The sequence below is a fragment of the Centroberyx gerrardi genome, chromosome 21 (genome assembly GCF_048128805.1).
Source record: "Centroberyx gerrardi isolate f3 chromosome 21, fCenGer3.hap1.cur.20231027, whole genome shotgun sequence".
NCBI lineage: Eukaryota > Metazoa > Chordata > Actinopteri > Beryciformes > Berycidae > Centroberyx > Centroberyx gerrardi.
In genome coordinates, this window is record NC_136017.1 from 16,725,741 (window position 1) to 16,744,572 (window position 18,832).

The 18,832-nt window shown below is 39.5% G+C and overlaps 2 protein-coding genes across 2 annotated transcripts in view; both read right to left on the reverse strand.

The window, feature by feature from the left end:
* Positions 1-18,832, reverse strand: part of LOC139913931 (ankyrin repeat domain-containing protein SOWAHC-like) — a 469,713-nt gene that overhangs the window by 392,160 nt on the left and 58,721 nt on the right. The window lies entirely within an intron of this gene.
* Positions 4,086-18,656, reverse strand: gyg2 (glycogenin 2). Its single transcript, XM_071902132.2, has 9 exons — positions 18,650-18,656; positions 16,851-16,989; positions 12,377-12,551; positions 10,026-10,188; positions 8,768-8,894; positions 7,382-7,568; positions 5,959-6,078; positions 5,089-5,202; positions 4,086-4,211 (listed from the first exon to the last, which is right to left on the reverse strand). The coding sequence occupies exons 1-9, from the start codon at positions 18,654-18,656 to the stop codon at positions 4,086-4,088; spliced, it is 1,158 nt and encodes a 385-aa protein (XP_071758233.2).

The window sequence follows — 18,832 nt, forward strand, 5'->3', positions numbered from 1 at the left end:
CCCCATTGAAAAGAAGTGGCAGAGTGGAATACACTTCAGTTGAAAAGAAAGAATAAACAAGTGGGGATAAAAAAGAGAGAAAAGAACCCAGGTGCTTCGTCAACCCTGTGTCCTGCCTTCCTGTTTTACAAGGACCTCTCGGTCTCGAAAAACAGCACCCGGAGTCTTTAACCTGGGTCTTTAACCAAGCGTGGCGCTCAATTTCATCCTCCTTGAGACGAGCATTAATGTACCTGACAGCTGTGGAATTTCTAGAACGCATATGGGTGTCAATGCCATGTTTTCAAAACAAATACACTTGTTCAGTATGGTGAAATTCCTTGTGGGTCACTGTAGCATCAGCGCTGGCTGTGTAAGCGAGGTCAGCTGATGTCACTTAGAGCAGTGGTTCTCAAGCAAGTGCCATCAATCAAAAATGCAGATTGGAGTTTTAGTCATACAAACATTTCTGAAGGCAGAAATAATCTCATTGGTTGAGTCAAACCTCAATGGGCGGAGCCAAAGAACAACCTTTTTTCAGAGCGTACACGTTAGCCAACTGGCAAACTTGAATGGCAAAGAAGGAACTCTGGTCAAAATATACATAAAAAATATAAATGGCAGTTTTGGCCATGGCATTCATATTCTTGAAAGGTCAGCAGGCTAGCTAACTAGCTTATCTAGATAGCTGTAGGTTAGGTTTGAACTTGGAAGGTAAGCTAGGCTAACCTAGATAGCTTATAAGGCTAAACTACATTTTTTGAGTTAGCAGCAGAGCACTAGGCTTCATAATATTAGCTTCCTATTCTCTTACCTCTTGCCTTTTTCACTGGGCTTCAGTCTAACATTACCTAGCCAGAAAAATGTGTTATTTGGCTCCGCCCACTGAGGTTTAACTCAACCAATGAGTTTATTTCTGCCTCCAGAGCCTCTGAGAAATGTTTGAAGAATTAATGTCGCATTCACATCATATCGGAAGAAACAGAGCGGGATGACATCTCGTTGCTACAACTTGAAAGCGTCCATGTGTTTATGAGTTTAAAATCAACTGTAAACGAACTGCAGCAAGACGTTACACGCTTTCCGTGGGTAGAGATTTTTATTACCTTGGACTGCCGACATTAGTGGAATCGCCACCATGTTTGCCATTTGTGTTGACACGCTTCTGCAATTCACAGCAGCAAGTGGGCGATATCGTAGCCCGCAAAAAATTCCCATGTCCTACTTGTAATTAGGATGTTGAAGTGAACGTTTTTTCCCAGTCGGTGGGTTGTATCGAGGGTAAATCAGACATGACGCGAACACAGCTTGAGGCTCCAATGTGCCAACTAAGCACTACAGCAGCCGATTTCACTGATCAGTTCCTCCTCTCTTCTCGAAGGTGTGCTAATTAGTGAAATCAGCTGCTGTTGGGTTTCGGTTGGAACGAAAACCTGCAGACTCTTGGGCCTCCGTGGCACACGGTTGAGAACCAAATAAAGATATCACCGCTCCTGCGGTTGTTAGTCTGGGGAAAAACCAGTGTTTAACAGTGTTATTTCAAGAGCCTCAGAGTCATGCAGGGGGGTGGGAGGGAGTTGGGACAGATCTCAGATTCCTTTTGCCTTTCAGATCTTAATGAATGAGGCGGTCAAGGGGAACCGGCAACTTATCCCAGATCGGCGCTCGCACTTTAATCTTGATGAATCGGAGTCAAACGGGAGCTGTTCAGCTGAGAATAGCTGTGTGCCAAGTTATCTTTCAAGGCAATCATCATAAGGCCCTTTCATTGACGGCACAGCGCTGGCCTGATCTCACCTTCTCGCTCTGTATACAGCTCGCTATCGCCTCCCCATCACTGAGTCACAACAGTATAGGAGGAATGCCTATGAAAATTACATGCGCCATGTGCCCGGTAGATAAGGATCATACAGCATACTGTTGACTGCAGTCAAGACACCTCTTAATCTGTGTTCCTGCTTCTCTGATTCCCTGCCATGATGAGGAGAGCGCCAAAGGAAAAGCCACAGTGCCCCCTAGTGGAAAAATCCACACACAACCTCCTGTGGTCTCAAGTCTAAATCAGTGCATAAAGTAGAAATGAAATTGCTGCAGAATTTGCTGCTGTGACAATTGAATTTCTCTCCAGATGAATGAATAAATATACTGTATATAGATAGACAATATCTATCTATCTGTCTATCTATCTGTGTATGTGATCTTGAATCACAAGGAAATTGGTGAAAGATTTGTATTTCGTTGACAAGAACTGTTGACAAAAATAGAAAAGATATTCATAAAATGAGATATCCTCCATTCAAAAAGTGATGGGTAGCACAAGACAATCATGGTATTTCATAAAGAGTAATAGTTAACTTAGGTCACACCGGTTACACTTTTACAGACTGGAACATTTATATTTTGATACAGAGTGATTAACAGGTAGAGTTTTTCTTTTTGTAATGTAGTGTTTTGGAATAGAACTTCATCTCTAGAACCAGAAAGCAAATCTGAAATGGAAAGCTATGATTTAGTTTCCTCAAAATAAACACAACTCTACGTCAGCACATTATCTGGTCTAAAATATTGCTGAGCCCACAGATATCAGACAAGCTGAGGATGAAAGCAGAATAGGAATGCAAAACAAACAATGTAACAGTGAGTCAAAGTTTGAGTTGTCAGTGCTTGAAACAGACCTGTGATCAATTATAAGGTTGGGTTGGGTACTTTTAAAATTCATTGAAAATACATTAAAATTGTAGTCAGTAATCAAACTCAGTAATGTATTCTTGTTACTTTTAGTTCACCTCTGATTAAATTGCCATATTTGAGGTATAAAGGTACAAATAAGAACAAGTGAAAATTACGTTAACGTAAGTTTGCATTCAGACACAAATTTCCCTCTGTGCCACATTTTGTACACTGCAAAAAAATCCATCTTAACAAGTCATTTAGTGTCATATTTAGCCTAATTTGTCTTAAACCAAGATAAAAAAGAAATCTGCCAGTGAGGTGAGATAACTCCACTTGTCTAGAAATGAGTGTCAATATCTTGAAAGAAGTCAGATGAAAAAATCTGCCAATGCGGTTAGATGCTTTCATTTGTTTCCAATACAAATCAAGTTGTTTCAAGAATTTTGTAGAATCAAGTGTTATTTTCGTGATAGTAGTGCAGTGACCTGCCTTATTTTAAGAAAATTACAATTTTAGGACTCAATAATAGACTAAATGACTTGTTAAGATGAAGATTTTTTGCAGTGTAAAGATGCAAAACACCTGACACTACTGAAATGGCCTTATGAGTTTCTCACTTTAAAAACATTCACAGAAGTAATTCTCTCATTTTTCACAAGCAGCCTATCTGTAATCAGAATACAGTTACATTTTACATTTATCAACCCTGTTTGGAATCCACTCAGTTCCTTTTCGCTGATTGTTTGACCTTGTTTGATGCAGCTGGATTCTCCTAAAAGTGGAAAAACCCTTGTATCTTCTGCCCTGTGCTGGAGAAAGCAAATGCTCCAAGCAGTCGACTTCGACTTGGGCCTGAAAATTTGACTCTGGCCCGAACCCAAAAACTCCAGTAGCCCCAAGGGAATCAGCCTTTTTCTGAGTCCAAATCCTACTAAAGCCAGAGATTACAGATATATTTTTAAATAACAGTATTTTTCAGCAATATCTAATAGGATTATAGAGATATATTGGTTTACTGATATTAGCTTTCTAGTAAAAATGGGATGTAGTGTAGTCTGTGTCGGACTGGTGTGATTACATATTTATTGTAGAACTGACCAGATTCCATGAATGTTTTATTTTGATTAGTTTTGTCCTGGATTTTAATGGAGAGTTTTAGTGTCCCATGATGGTCTAAATGCTGTTTTAGAGGCTTTTCCACCCTGAATAGAGTGAAATTGTGGTCAAATGGTCAAATTTAAAAGATTTGAATATCAGCTTCAATCCAAACACATCAGTATCACTATCAGTATCAGTCAAAGCCTTATATCTGCAAACCCTAGCTTGACTGACACCCGAGGAACTAAGTAAGACTGACTAACTGAAAGGACGTCAAATGAACACTGGACCCAGATCTGTCTGACATTACAGAGGCGTTCATAGGTGTAGATGGGCTAATCCAGGAAGAGGTCCAGTTTGCTCTGGATGTGACTGAAGGCGTCTCTGCCCAGGTAGTCGGCCTGGCCCGCCTCCCACAGCCTGCGATGCTCCAGCCGCTCCGCTTCCACATCAGCAGCCGTCTGCAAACACACACACAAAAAAAAAAAAACCTGTGTTGATAACAAATCAGCAGAAATCTTCAAAGGGAATTCAACACAAGAACTAGTCTCTTTTTTCCCCCCCTCGACTTAGCTGCAAGTTGTGGATCTGATCTCTCGTTTCTTATGCGGCAACAGAATGTGATTTTAAAACGAGAAAAGTTGAAATTTACTCTTAGGGGAGTCGGGGAAAAATATATATTTCTCTCGCTGGGAACCTTTCATTACGTACTTTGAGAAACTGTCAACACTTGCCGCTAACTGACGGCTGAGCGGAATTCTAAACCGTTACATTCACGGGCCAAAGCATAGCACTTTAGCTTTGGTATCCTGCATAAGCTGACATGTAGATACAAAACACTTCCATATTTTATTTATTTATTTATTTATTACATTTCTCCTCTGTATCTGATTATGTATTTATGTTTATTCGGTTAATATGCAACCCCAGAAGGAGGTGTTTAATAAAAATGTTAAAGGCTGGCTGAAGAAAAATCAGAGCTGTATGCATTTTGAATCATCCGATCAATAACGACTTGATTATTTTACTGTTATTTGTTGTTGTTTTTTCATTTTTCCTTCTTTAAATTAAGCTTCATAATTGTATGTAACCTTGATATTTTCTTCCTTTTTTGTTTTTTCTCTTAAGAAAAGCCTAACTAGGGACAGGAGTTGGAAACTAGCAATAATTTCTGTATGCAGAATATCAGTTGCATCAACCAGCTGAAGTGGCACTATGTTAATTTGCATTGTCCCTATCAAATAAACTATATAAATAAATACAGTAAATAAATAAATAAAAAGCCCATATCGATCGAACCCTGATCTGTGATTATATAGAAAGGAATGGTTGACATACAGGTTCTGTATGGGTGTCTGAGGCGCCCTCTGCACCCATAGGTGGGTCCTGGCTCTCCGGCTTCTCCGACTCTGCTGGCTTGTCCTCCACCGGTGTGTTATCTGGGTGTGAACACTACAGCCACCACACAATATCATGTCACACTGTCCACATATATAGACAGAAAACGCAGCTAAACGTGTGAAAAGTTAGTTTTATCATGCGATTAGCTATTATGAAAGCATAATATAAGCAGTCCTTGATGTATGTGCGTGGGTGGTGTCTTACTGGAAGGTGTGTGTCTGCTCAGCATAATCTCACAAGCTTGTATAATCACAATGCATCAAGTAGAAATGAATCAGAGGAATGGCAGAAACGCAATGAGAACCTGAACTCAAAGGCCTGCGGCAGATAAAGAGCTCTTTTTCTTTTCTTTTTTTTTTTAGCAGAATCCCATGCAGTCGAGCAGAAACACCCATAAATTAACAATCCCATCTACACTCTACCAGAACTAACAAGAGGCACTTGAGCTGCCTAATGTCCCCTCAACAATCACCATGATATATTAAACATTACAACTTATGATAATGAGGCCATTAATTAAGCTAATTAATGCATTAAATGGCTAATATTTCTATATCAGCATACTTGTCTGCACATAACGCATGAACTCCATATCTTAAAGCATTGTAGTGACTTAAAGAAAATCCCTTAATCTGCAATTAATATGCAAATTTATGCAGCAAGGTGCTCCAAAAGCGAATCAGATCATTCACTCTATAGGGGGAACCTGTGACGTAAGTATGAAGTTTCTATCATCTTGAGTTATTCTGAGTTTTCTGCACAATATCACTATCAATAAATATCATAACACTTGATCTCTAAACTCACCACCTCCCTCTCTTCAGACGGTGAATGGGGCTTTTCGGCAGGCGGTGAAAAACACGCAAGCAGCGAGTTAGAAACGTCCAGGTTTTCCCTGAACGGCGTCTTGGCGTCACTCTCCTGGATCTGCACGAGAGAGGGATGTTAAGTGGCGGGACGACGACCAAGAGCGGGGACGGGCGACCGTGTGCCACGTTTGGCCGCGCGTCTGCAGGTTTTCATTCCAGCAGCTCATTTCACTGATTAACACACCTTCAACCGGAGAGGAGGAACTAATCAGTGAAATGAGCTGCTGTTGAGGTCTGTTGGAAAGGACACCTGCAGAGTCTTGGCCAAATATGGCGCATGGCTGCACATCCCCGGTCTATATGACAAGGAGGACAGGCTGAAACTGCTGGATGGTCTGTGTCATACATGTACACTACCAGTCAAAAGTTTGGACACACGTGTTTTTCTTTATTTTTACTATTTTTTCACATTTTAGAATAATAGTAAAGACATCTATGAAATAACACAAATTGAATTATGCAGTGACCAAAAAAGTGTTAAACAAATCTATCTTATATTTTAGATTCTTTAAAGTAGCCGCCCTTTGCCTTGATGGAAAGGCAAAGGCTTTGGAAAGAAATTCATACATAGGATCAACTTCACTGTTTATATTTGTCTAAGAAACACATTTCAAGCATTTAAGCAGAAGCCTTTAGATCAAAATGGCTTTAAGAGAATGAAAAACATAGTACATTCAATCAGGTGTGTCCACACTTTTGCCTGGTAGTGTATATAGGATTATATAGGATTCACCAGCTACAACATGGCTACACACTGCGAAAAATATATTTAATTCAGTTGCTAGGTTTTGCTTTTTGTTTTGAATTAGAAGTAGGGAATGGAAATTTCAGTACAAATTCCTCAATATTGCAGAAAGGTTTTGCTTGAAGCAGAAAATGTTTTTTTCAATAAAGAAGTGGTGTGATAAATAGTGATGGAAATATATTTGTTGGATTAAAAAACAATGTAAAATGCAAGACGCCTTCCCTCCAAGCAAGAAATATGACCTACATTAGCTGACATGAAAAATATTAATATTTTTCTGATGGGTTTTTTTTTTTTACATTCAGGAAGCTAATTCATTCACTTCAACCCACCTGATGGAAACACACTTAATTCTTTTATTTTTTGCGACATTTTGAAAGTTTGCTTAAACTTTGCTTAGTTGGATGGAAACACAGATGTTGTGGCTTCTGTTGAGTTGTTTAATACGCAATGATATTAAAAAATTCTCATTCATGTCATGTCGGCACCCAGATGAAGAATAAACAGAACTGAATGAGAAGACTCTTGTTTTATCAATAAGCTGGCATTCCCATTGGGGTGACAATTTCCCCCTTGGGTCACAAATAAAGTTTTCAAACCGCATGGACGCCCGTACTTGTTGCAGTTGCTCACAGTCTTCGCTGGACTGTGTCTGTGGTGGGACGGGGGTTGCATGACTGAGGTACTCCTTCCACCACTGGGTGACGAACCGTCCCATACTGCTGTCTGACTGGGTGCCTGAGCTGCAGTTCCACGGTTTAACTGCTCCTTGGAAATGGACAATCTTTGCACTGTGGCCAAACCTGTGCAGAAACAAAACTCCAGCATGTTGATTCATTGCACTGATCAAAAGTCTATCAGTGGGTAGAGGATGGCATTAACATGACAAGGATGACAAGGATTCAATTTCAACACACATGCTGCTGCTGCTGCTGATGATGATGGTGATGCATCCATTACATAATAACATATTATTATTAAAGCTACCAAACATATGATATGATACGACAGCCTGCACCAACACTGAAAACCTGTGTAAATATAGAGAAAGTTGAGATGTCTGAATTTGAGAAATCTGACAAAAAAAAAATTTCTCATATCGCATTGTATCTTATTGTAGCGTATCACATCGTATCGTATCACATCGTATCATATTGTATCTTATTGTAGCGCATTGTATCATATCATATCGAATTGTATGTTATTGTAGCGTATCATATCGTATCATATCATATTGTATCGTATCGTACCGTACCATATCGTGTTGTATCATATTGTATCGTATGATCTGTAGTCGTCCATAGCTGCTACCTGCATCATTTTGTGAAATCAGAACCTAAATATACCTATATAATTCTGATATCAGCTCAAAACAGTTTCCAAAGCTGTTTTAATCTGATTTTTACCCTGCCATTATCACACTGAAATTTTTGTGCTTTTTTGGGTTGATGTCAAACTTGGCCACAAACTGTACATCAGCGTCCATCAAATGCTTCGTATGCCAGACGATATGTCAGAATACTTTCTAAATGTACCCTCCCTCTCTTCCCCACTGTAATCGTAAAAGTAAAGGTGCATGCTGGTGCACCTGCACAGATGTGACTAATGTGTTAATGCAATTTGTGATTTCTCATAGCATGAACTTGGTCCGGTCCAGCTGAAATGACATACTGTCATGTACATTATGTACACATATCATGTAGAGTCAAACTATCACGAATCAATGTACTGTGATGTAGTGATCAGCAATGTAATGGTAAATAAAAAGGAGGATAAACTATGACTTCCAATATATTTTCAGCACTAATATATGTTCTTTTTTTCTGTTTTTTTCCTATCCTCATATAAATTGCATTACTATACTATTTACTATCATGTGTACCATTAAGATTTGTGTTAGCCGAAAAAGGTGGTAAACTCCATTCCACAAATAAACTGAGTTTAGATGCATTTATCCCTGTGTATAATGGAAAATAGCTCCAGGCGGTGCAGGAACACTCACTGTTGGAAAGCAGGGAGGTAGGTGTACACTGTGTTGGCACTGAGGTTGTAGACAAAGGGCAGGTGTTTACTGATGTCTGTCACCGCCCAGCTACTGAAGAAAGTGTTTAGGAGTCCCTGGTCCCCTCCTGTAAACGAGGAATACAGCACAAGACGCAGAGAAGGGTGTAGTGAGACAGATAAAATGTCAATCTATTCCGAATATAGAAGAGAGAGATGAAATAACTGAAACACCACATGAAAAAGGACTTTAAAGTTACTAAACCACAATTCCAAAAGCAACTACATGGGCGAATCATATCATACAGAGTTACAAAGAGGCCAAATAGCTAGTGCGTGAATTGCAGGAGCATCGGTCACAAAAACTGCAAAATTATCTCATTTGACCATTTGACCACATTAACAACAAAGTGTCAATGCATTGTGTCCACAGTCCACATACAGGAGCTATGTTACTGGAAGTAAACTTTGCTGTCTGTTTGTTTTGCTGGTGCAAAGCAAATAGGCAGCAGGCAGCTCGGACAGTAACATACTGCCAAAAATGGATTGGCAGGATACTGGTGGATGGGGAACAAGAGAGGCGAGGTGTTCACTGTCAATTTTAAAGATTGTAAAGTGAAGTGCGTGACAATCTGGTGAGGGAAAAAAAAATCAGATTTCAGTGTGTATAACGGAGATGCATTTTAGGCCTCCCCCGTCACCAGATCTAAACATCACTGAAGCTTTATAGGAAGTAGATTCCCACCTCCTTCATCCCTCAAAGAACTTTCCTTCTTGAAGAAAAGTCCAATATCCCAGTACACATTGGGAGGGTCTTGAAACTCCAATAGGTAGGGAGGTTTTGTTCCAAAACAGAGTACGGACCACAAAGTGAGCTGATCAGTTGAATTGATCAACCCCCTGCAGTATATTATGGTCATTTTGTGCTATGGGACAGTAAAAATCTTACTTACAGCCCGTTTATTAAGGCTGAGATATTCATACATTGTTAGGTGTTATACCCCCTATATATTGCCAGTGTAAATGATTGTCCTGAACAAATGGATCCTTTTCATTCATTTTGAAACAGAGAAAGGCAGACAGAAACTGAGAAACAGACTGGGAGAATATTATGCTATGAACAAACGCTGCCTTTTCTTTTGATTGTGCATGAATGTATTCCATTGATTGGTCCAGTATTCAGCGTACACAGTGTTCTGTGCCCGTTAGCCCAAGCAGAATCCTTTTAAAGTGCCCGTGTAGCAATATTAATGGCGCACCATCAAAGCTGCCACGCTGCTGGGCGTGATCCAGGAGCCGGGCGTGGGTGTTCAGGGAGGGCCGGAAGACAAACACCCCGGAGTTGAAGCAGTCCGGCCAGCCGGGATCCGGGGCGGCCGACAGCTCGTCTCTCTGGAACAGCTCGTCCACGTTGCACAGCACCTGAAAGGGAAAAGGTTGAGAAGAGGTCAAGGAGTTGAGAAGAGGTCATGGAGGTTGGTCCAAAAGTTGTATTGGTGTGCGCATATGTGCAGATTTTTGGATTCAAGCTGCCAATAGGTGATATTTTGTTCAATATCTGACTATTTTCATGCCAAAATATTACAAGTATTCAATGTTTTCCCAAGAATTGTTTCTTGTCCAGGCGGAAAAACCTCTGAAACAGCATTTAGACCATGATGGGACACTAAAACTCTCCATTAAAACCCAGGATAACAGGAATAAGAATATCCATTTTCATACTTGTGTGATATCCAATCAAAATGTTACATTAGAATCAATTCAGGTTAAGGTCTTTCCATAGACAACCAGTGTAGTATTGATCAATTCTACAATAAATATGTAATTAATCAACCTGCATCATATCCATATATCAGAGGTGGGCCACTGGACTAGATCTGATTTTTAATAATGGCCAATATTGGCAAACCGTTATATCGGTCTAACCCTAATGTTGAAAACTACTGTTATTAGCTTAAAAGCTATAACCCATGGAGCTATTACCCAATTACCCGACCTAACCCGATTTTTGCCCAAATTCTAACCCTAACGTCATGCATGTGCACAAATATGTACATGCAGATTGAATACATTGATTGAATACCCAATATGACCTCAAGAGCCTATGTTCATCTCTATTTACTCGGCCGTGGCGTTCAAACATGCCCCGCTAACATGAGAAGATGCCTGTTTGCTCCAAAAGAAGCAACAGATTATACCATGGCCACTAAGGTCAGCGTTGGGTATTGATTTCAATGAGAGCATGTTTGACATCCATGACCGCTACACCCAGCCATTACCCAACAGTTCATAACATAAATGGATGAACCTTCAAAGAGTCAAACAAACTGTGTTGACTCTCTGATAGATTGGAATCTACAGTGTCATTATTGAGCCAAACTTTCCACGTGCTGTGGAGTGACGTGTGCTATATCTGGTTTGGCACGGCAAGATGTATTGCTTTATTTAGACAGAGCTCAGTGTGTTTTTTTCTATGAGTCATTCCATTAAAAAGCCATTAAAGCTGCCGTAGTGTGGTTTGAGTTTTGTAAAGACATGAATGGAAGAATGAATGACTGAAAGAATTAAAACTGTAATTATCCTAGTGGGTAAATTATTTATCTGAAATGATTCCTTTTGTGATGCAGTGTTGTTAGAAGATATAAAACCTTTCAGGCCCACAGTGACATTCTTATTTTCCTACTTAGAGTGTCTTGTACTACTCATTGCCAGTCACAGATTAGAGGTATAGTTATACAAAGTAATCTTGTACCAAAGGCTTCCATTAAGCTCTGTCCAGTTTGTTCTTAGAGCGGCAATACAACCTCCCAAACGCAGGGGGCGCTATTGAAAACTGGTTCACTTTGTTTCCAGTGGGAACACGAATAAAGGTAACAAGCGGAAGGAGTCGGGGCTCCACTTCCTTCCGTTACTAGAACTTCTGGCAAGTCATCCATCATTACTAAAACTCAGCAGGGTGATACAAACATTTCTCGGAGGCAGAAATAATCACATTGGTTGAGTTAATCCCTAATGGGCGGAGCCAAAGAACCACAGTTTTTCTGAGTGCAAGTTAGCTAACTGGCAAACTTGAATGGCAAAGAAGAAACTCTGATCAAAATAAAGCTACATAAAAAATATAAGTGGCAGTTTTTTTTCATTCATTCATGACCATGTTATTCATGATGCTGGAAGGTGAGCAGGCTAGCTAACTAGCTTACCTAGATAGCTATATAGGCTAGTATGGCTAATTTGAATTTGGAAGGTCAGTTAGGATAACTAGCTAACCTAGATAGCTCAGTATGGCTAGATGGCATTTTTAAGTTAAGAGCGCTAGGCTTCATAATATTAGCATCATCCTCTCTTACCTCTTGTGTTTTTCACTGGGCTTCAGTCTAAAGTTACTTAGCCAGAAAAACTCTGGCTCTTTGGCTCCGCCTACTGAGTTTTAACTCAACCAATGAGATTATTTTTGCCTCCAGAGCAGCGAGGAATTAGAGAAATGAAATTTATATTAAAACTCCAATACACTTGTTAGTCACTCTAGAATCAAAATGGCTTCTCAGTAATAGATAACATTTAGTAATGCAATTGTAATATGTTAACTGTACTGTATCTATGGTAGACTCACAAGTGTGTCTGCGTCCAGGAAGACACACTTGCTGTACTGGGTCAGGGTCCAGCAGTGGATCTTGGTGAAGGTGACGCCGAGCTCAGGACGTCCCAGCCAGGAAAGGTGGACCCGGTCCCTGCTGTCCATCACATCGACCAGGATAACCTCATCAAACACCTTTTCAAGGGCAGACCTATGGGGAGGCGAGGATTAGTTAGACCAATATGTGTTTTTGAAGGTTGATACAAATACTGAAATTTTTGGATTCAAGCTGCCAGTAGCCGATTTTTTTTTTTTTTGCCATTACTCAATATCTTTAAATTTGCCCATGAAGCCATATCATCATTTTTAACGTTGTCTTTTGCTGCCTTTAAAGATACGCAGAGCATCAGAAGTAGCAGCAGGATAGGAGGCAGGGAAAAAGCTGCGACAAATAATTTAATGGAACAAAAAGGATCTTCTTGCTGAAGGTGATAATGTATGATAGAAAATGGACATCCTGTTCAGACAGCGCTCTTGGGACAAATTAATATGAGAGAGATGCTCCAGGAGTCATTAGAGCTGCAGTATTGGATGAGATGGTGCCATCGGTTTTGTATGTGGGAGGTTTGTGTGTGTGCGTGTGTGTGTGTGTGTGTGTGTGTGTGTGTGTGTGTGCGTGTGTGTGTGTGTATGTGTGTGTGTGTGCTTGTACGTCTATCCTTATAAGGACCAAATGTTCTCACAAGGATAGCAAGAAGAGGAAAATCCTGCAAAGTGAGGACATTTTGCTGGTTCTCACTTCTACAAGAGGCTAGTTTAGGGTTAGGATTTGGGTTTAAAGTTAGATTTAGGATTAGGTTTATGTTGGGTAATGGTTACAGGAATACACCAACTTTTTGGGAGATTGTCCTGTTGATTAACTTACATAGACACCAAAATCATCCTTGTGTCCCCAGTGGATTGTTAGCTCCGGTGTTCCACTGGCTTTGGTGCTCCATGCTAAAACTTAAGCATACACTGTGTGGAGTGATACTAGGTTCCATGCTAACACTTTAGCATATACTGTGTGGAGTGATACTAGGTTCCATGCTAACACTTTAGCATACACTGTGTGGAGTGATACTAGGTTCCATGCTAACACTTTAGCATACACTGTGTGGAGTGATACTAGGTTCCATGCTAACACTTTAGCATACACTGTGTGGAGTGATAATAGGCTCCATGCTAACAATTTAGCATACACTATGTTGAGTGATAGTAGGCCACTAGCATTATCTCAAAAGTGAGAAAATAAAAACTTGGAGCATCTCTAATCTTAAATGATATACAGCTAAGTTTGGCAGTTTTGAATAGAAGATTGGTAAAAATGTATACAAAAAATAATACAAAATATAATATAAAATAAAATAACAGACTGTTTTGAACCAGCAGGGACTACTTTCTCTGATTCCATTGGAAGTAAAGGTAATGGGAGACTGTGTGCAGCTAAAAATCACTGCACAGTGGATGAATACGTGGTTGTTCACCTAAAATAGTTCCAAAAATACAGCTATACTGAGTTAATGATATCTAATTTTTAGAAATTACGAATCTGTAGGCCATGTAATAAAATCCACTAACAATGTTTTATTACTAAAATGCCAGTGTTCTTACTTTGAACTTTGTCACTCAATATATAAACTTCATTTGTATTGTGTTGTTGTGTTTGTTATTGTATTTGTTACAAAGTGCTTCACAAAGCAAGTACAATATACAACAGTAAGACAGAATAAAATACATACAAAAACATAATGGAAAAAAAAAAAAAATTCAAGGAAGAGATGTAAAAGAGGACGTAAAATTAACAGTAAAACCAAATCATGACATCAGGCTTTGACAAAGGCTTTTTTTTTATATAAAAGAAGGTTTTAAGAAGGGATTTAAAAGACGCCACAGAAATGCTTGCCTAAGCTCATCTGGCAGGTCATTCCAGAGCTAGGCGCCCTGACGGAAACCAGCAGGGCCCCATCCACAGATCTTAGGCTGTGCCCTGGTACATAAGGGGTCAGAAGATCAATTATGTATCTAGGGGCCATGCCATATAGGGCCTTGAAAGTTAATAATATTTTAAAATCAATTCTGTAACTAACTGGGGGCCAATGCAGGGAGGCTAATACAGGGGTGATATGTCCACATCTATTGGAACCACAAGCAAGCCTAGCAGCAGCATTTTGAACCAACTGGAGGCGGTTTGATCCCTGACTTATTCCAGAGTAAAGTGCATTACAATAGTCCAGGCGAGAGAAAATAAAAGCATCAAAATATAAAAATGACCAAATTTTTTAGATCTTCTTGAGTTGGAAGAAACAAGACCTTCTTAACTTACTTAGATTTCTAGCAGCCTGCTTAATATTATCTGATAGGCTGCCGAGTTTGTCATAAAGCAGGTTAATTTGGTGGTCCAAATAGGATAGGATGAGTGATAAAGAACATCATGTTTGCGAATAACATTACCCAAAGGGAGCATATATATTGAGAACAGTAGAGGGCCAAGAATTGACCCTTGAGGAACACCACAAATAAACTGAGCTATAGATTCTATATCTCAGGTTACTTGTGGTGTTTAGAATGATAGAAGATGAAGATGAAGCATTTCCTACAACAACAGAAAAGGTTCTGTTAGAAACGTAGGAATGTAATAGATCAAGAGCAGAGCCCATAAGGCCAACCCAAGTTTCAAGGCGATGAAAGCAAAAACTTTCATATTTCCACTGTACAAGGATCCATTATTGAGAGAGTTACAGAATATAAATACCTTGGTATTTGGATAGATGGCAAATTCACATTCAAATTTCATATAGACAATCTTGTCAACAAATTACGACAGAAAATTGTTTTTTTGTATAGAAATAGAACTAACTTTCCTATGTTTTGTAGGAAAAGGATTGTTGAAGCTGTTTTTCTCTGTCATGGATTATGGTGATGTAATTTATAGGCATGCCTCTGCCTCTACTCTTAAGCCCTTGGATGCTGTTTACCATTCTGCTCTTAGGTTTATTACTGGTGATGTTTATAGCACTCATCATTGCATCCTGTATGAAAAAGTTGGGTGGTCTTCTCTGTTAGCATATGTATTTATTTATCTACAAGGCCCTTATTGGGAAGCTGCCATCTTATATCACATCTATGCTAGACTGGTCCTTTGGACCACATCATACTCGGTCTAATGACTGGCTTTTATTGCAAGTCCCTAGAGTTTGTACTGAGCTTGGGAGATCTGCCTTTTGTTTTTATGCTCCGACCGCCTGGAACTCTTTGCACAGCACCCTAAAAATTGATACTTTAGTAACCCTTGGTCAATTTAAATCTATGATCACTAACAACTTAACTTCTGTTTGCACCTGTTTTTACTGATTTGTTTTATATCTTGTATCCTTTATCTTTTATTATCTGTACATACATACTTGTTTTAATTGATTGTTTTTTGTATCGTGTATCTTTTATTAACTGTACTTATATACTTGTTTGAATTGATTGTTTTCTTTTATTGTATTTTTATTATTATTTTATATCTTTTATACTCAACATCATTGTAAATGAGGGCCAGCCCTCAATGATTTTCCTGAGTTTAAATAAAGGTAATATATGTAATAGAATGGTGTGGTCAACAGTATTATAAGCAGCACTCAAGTCTAACAGGACCAAAATAGAGCAGTCGCCTCTATCTGCTGCAAGGAGTAAGTCATTTGTGACCTTAACAAGGTCAGTCTTGGTACTATGGAGGCCTCTAAAACCTGATTTAACATATACCATTGGTATTCAGAAAAGCTATCAATTGAAAGGAGATCAACACCTTAGACAAGAAAGATAATTTGGAGATGAGTCTGTAATTGCTAAGAAGGAGGGGATCTAAATGAGGTGTCTTCAGTAAGGGCTGGACTATGGCATGTTTAAAAGAAGAGGGAAAAATGTCAGTGGCCAAGGAACTATTAATATTGGATAAAATACAAGGACTAGCGCTTGCAAGTATCTCTTTTAGAAATTTTGTGGGAACAACATCCAGCTAGCAAGAGAGGAATTGATTTGGGATATAGTTTTCTCTCAAATTAATAGGGTGAAAGGTTTAAAATGGGTGAGTGCTGCAGAATTTACAGGGGAGATAGAGAAGCCACTTGGGTCAGGTAAGATTTGAGCGCTGATGTTCTCCACCTTATTAATAAAATAATAAATTCCTCAGACTTCTCAGACGTTAGCATACACTATGAAAAGTGTATGCTAAAGAGTTAGTGTGGAGCACTGGAGCCAATGATCTCCTGAGGACACATGGATGATTTTGGTGTCTATGTTTTAATTACTTAATACAAGTGTATTCCTATAATGCTACAGGTAAGTGAATGAATATTGTCAGTGAAAAGTCCTCATGAGTATAGTAATGTTTCAGAGAACTTGTTTGATAACTTGATAACTTTGTTTCATAGGAAATGTATCCTGCTTTGTATGTACTGTGTTATTTGTTCACACCATATCCCACCGTGATTCCTTTGGGACGTTCGGCGTGACCATGACAACGATGCGGCGAGTCGTCCCGTGCCGCCGCAAACTCTGGGCCACCACTGTGGCTCCCATGCAGTACGCATTTGTGGTGACCAGGGTCACGAACGCCTCGCCAGCTGCAGAGGGAATGGAGAGGTGCTAGAATTAGACTGATATTGTCTTTTTATTAAAAAATCTGACATCAGCATCAGTCACTGTCATCCACCTCAGATATGATGGATATGACGTAGTTTGATTAGATATTTAATATAGAATTGATCAACATTACATTGGCTGTCTATGTTAAGTGCTTAAAGTCGTATTTAAAGGGGAATGCCACCCATTTTAAGAATTCACATATGTTCTTCTTGTGCCTGAAGACTGTTCAGTACTTTTGAACACCACTCTAGACCTAACCCTTGAATTTGTGATGTTACTACAATGTAAAATCTGGTACTGCTATATAGACAATGAATGGGGCTCTGACTTTGTTGACCCATAACATTTTTGTGTAAGTTATTGTACCTAAATGAGGTTTCAATTCTGGTTTATACCTGTTAGCAGTGCTAGAGTGTAAACTTCGTTTGTAGTATGTTGTATTTTTATTTCACTCTTAACTGTGGATTTGTCACTTCCTGTGTGGAGATTTCCCACCAGTGACCATACTGACACCAGAATTTCAGTTGGGCAAATAGGGAGAATCTACAGTATCTCAATTAGTGGGGATGGGACGCTCTTCTCTGTTGCAGCACCACTTTGTGATTTAGGCTGATAAGACGGCTAGATTTCTACATAAACATCATGCTTAGTGCAGCTTTAAACTGAATTGATTCTAATGTGACATTTTGATTAGATTCCACTCAGGTTCCATAAATTCCATACACAAATTATTAGCGTCCCAAGATGGTCTAAATACTGTTTCAGAGTCTTTTCCACCCTGACAAAAATAACATTCTGGGTATTCAGAATTTGGATTTGGATATGGGATTTTTGGGCATAAAGATATTGAATTTTAGCCCAAAATATCAGCTGTTGGCACCTTCAAATATCGGCAACGGTATCGTTTCCTCTTTGAAAAGGAACTGCTACAACCATTTTTGCCCTCATTGGACTAGCCGTCTTAAAAATGCCTCCAAGTAAAACTTCCTCACAAATTAAATATTGGCTCCCTCCTAAGGATCTAGGTTAAATCTATGCGGGATTTACACAAAGCCCATGAATGCTTCCTTTCTATGCAATCATTTCCATGAAGGCTTTACCACATGGATAAAAATGGTGTTATATGTTCACTAAGTGTGTTGTTGTGACAGACGTGTCAGGGTTATATTTTCCTGGCTTGCTGTCGGACGCACTGGCATCTAACCTTTTGTCTACAGCTATCCCCCGAGCCCCCGGGGATGGTTGTAGTGTTAAATTTCAATTGGCACACTATTCCGGCAGTCTCCAACACTGCGGCCTGCCAGGCATGGCACATCGCTGAGTCTATTCTGATTCCCTGTTGAAGTGGGTCACTGTGTTCTATATAATTTAACACCTCTGTAGGGCAGACCAGGAGGAATTACAATTTCTGTTTCCCGAGGTTCAGTGCAGAATTCGGGGTGCAATTTGAGGAAGCTTGACTCTTGTTTTTGTACAGGTTACTCAATCGTCCTAGAAAGGGTCAACCAGCTGGCCCAACCACAAACATTTACTCCTCGATAGTGGTCTGATGCATGCCAATTTAATCTTAGAAATGTTCAAATCTACATATTTAATCGTCTACTCAGAGAATGCCACCACTAATGAATGAAGACCTACCTGACATTGTTGATGACTCTGTTTATCCAAAAATTTCCCTTTCTCTTCCACTAAAAGGGACTCAGGAATTGGATCGGAAATGGATAGTCCAGTTGCTGAAGCGATCATACAGTCACGGTCAAACATGGAATGAATCCATTTGATAGTCCCATGTTACAGCAGTCGACATCGGAAGCGTGCTTA

Bases quoted from the DNA above. Each gene is read 5' to 3' on its own strand.
- gyg2 (XM_071902132.2), bottom strand. The intron at 7,569-8,767 runs GTGAGTGTTCCT...GTTTCTGCACAG, and splicing joins TACCTCCCTGCTTTCCAACA to GTTTGGCCACAGTGCAAAGA. The intron at 4,212-5,088 runs GTATGTCAACCA...GTGTGTTTGCAG, and splicing joins CAGACACCCATACAGAACCT to ACGGCTGCTGATGTGGAAGC.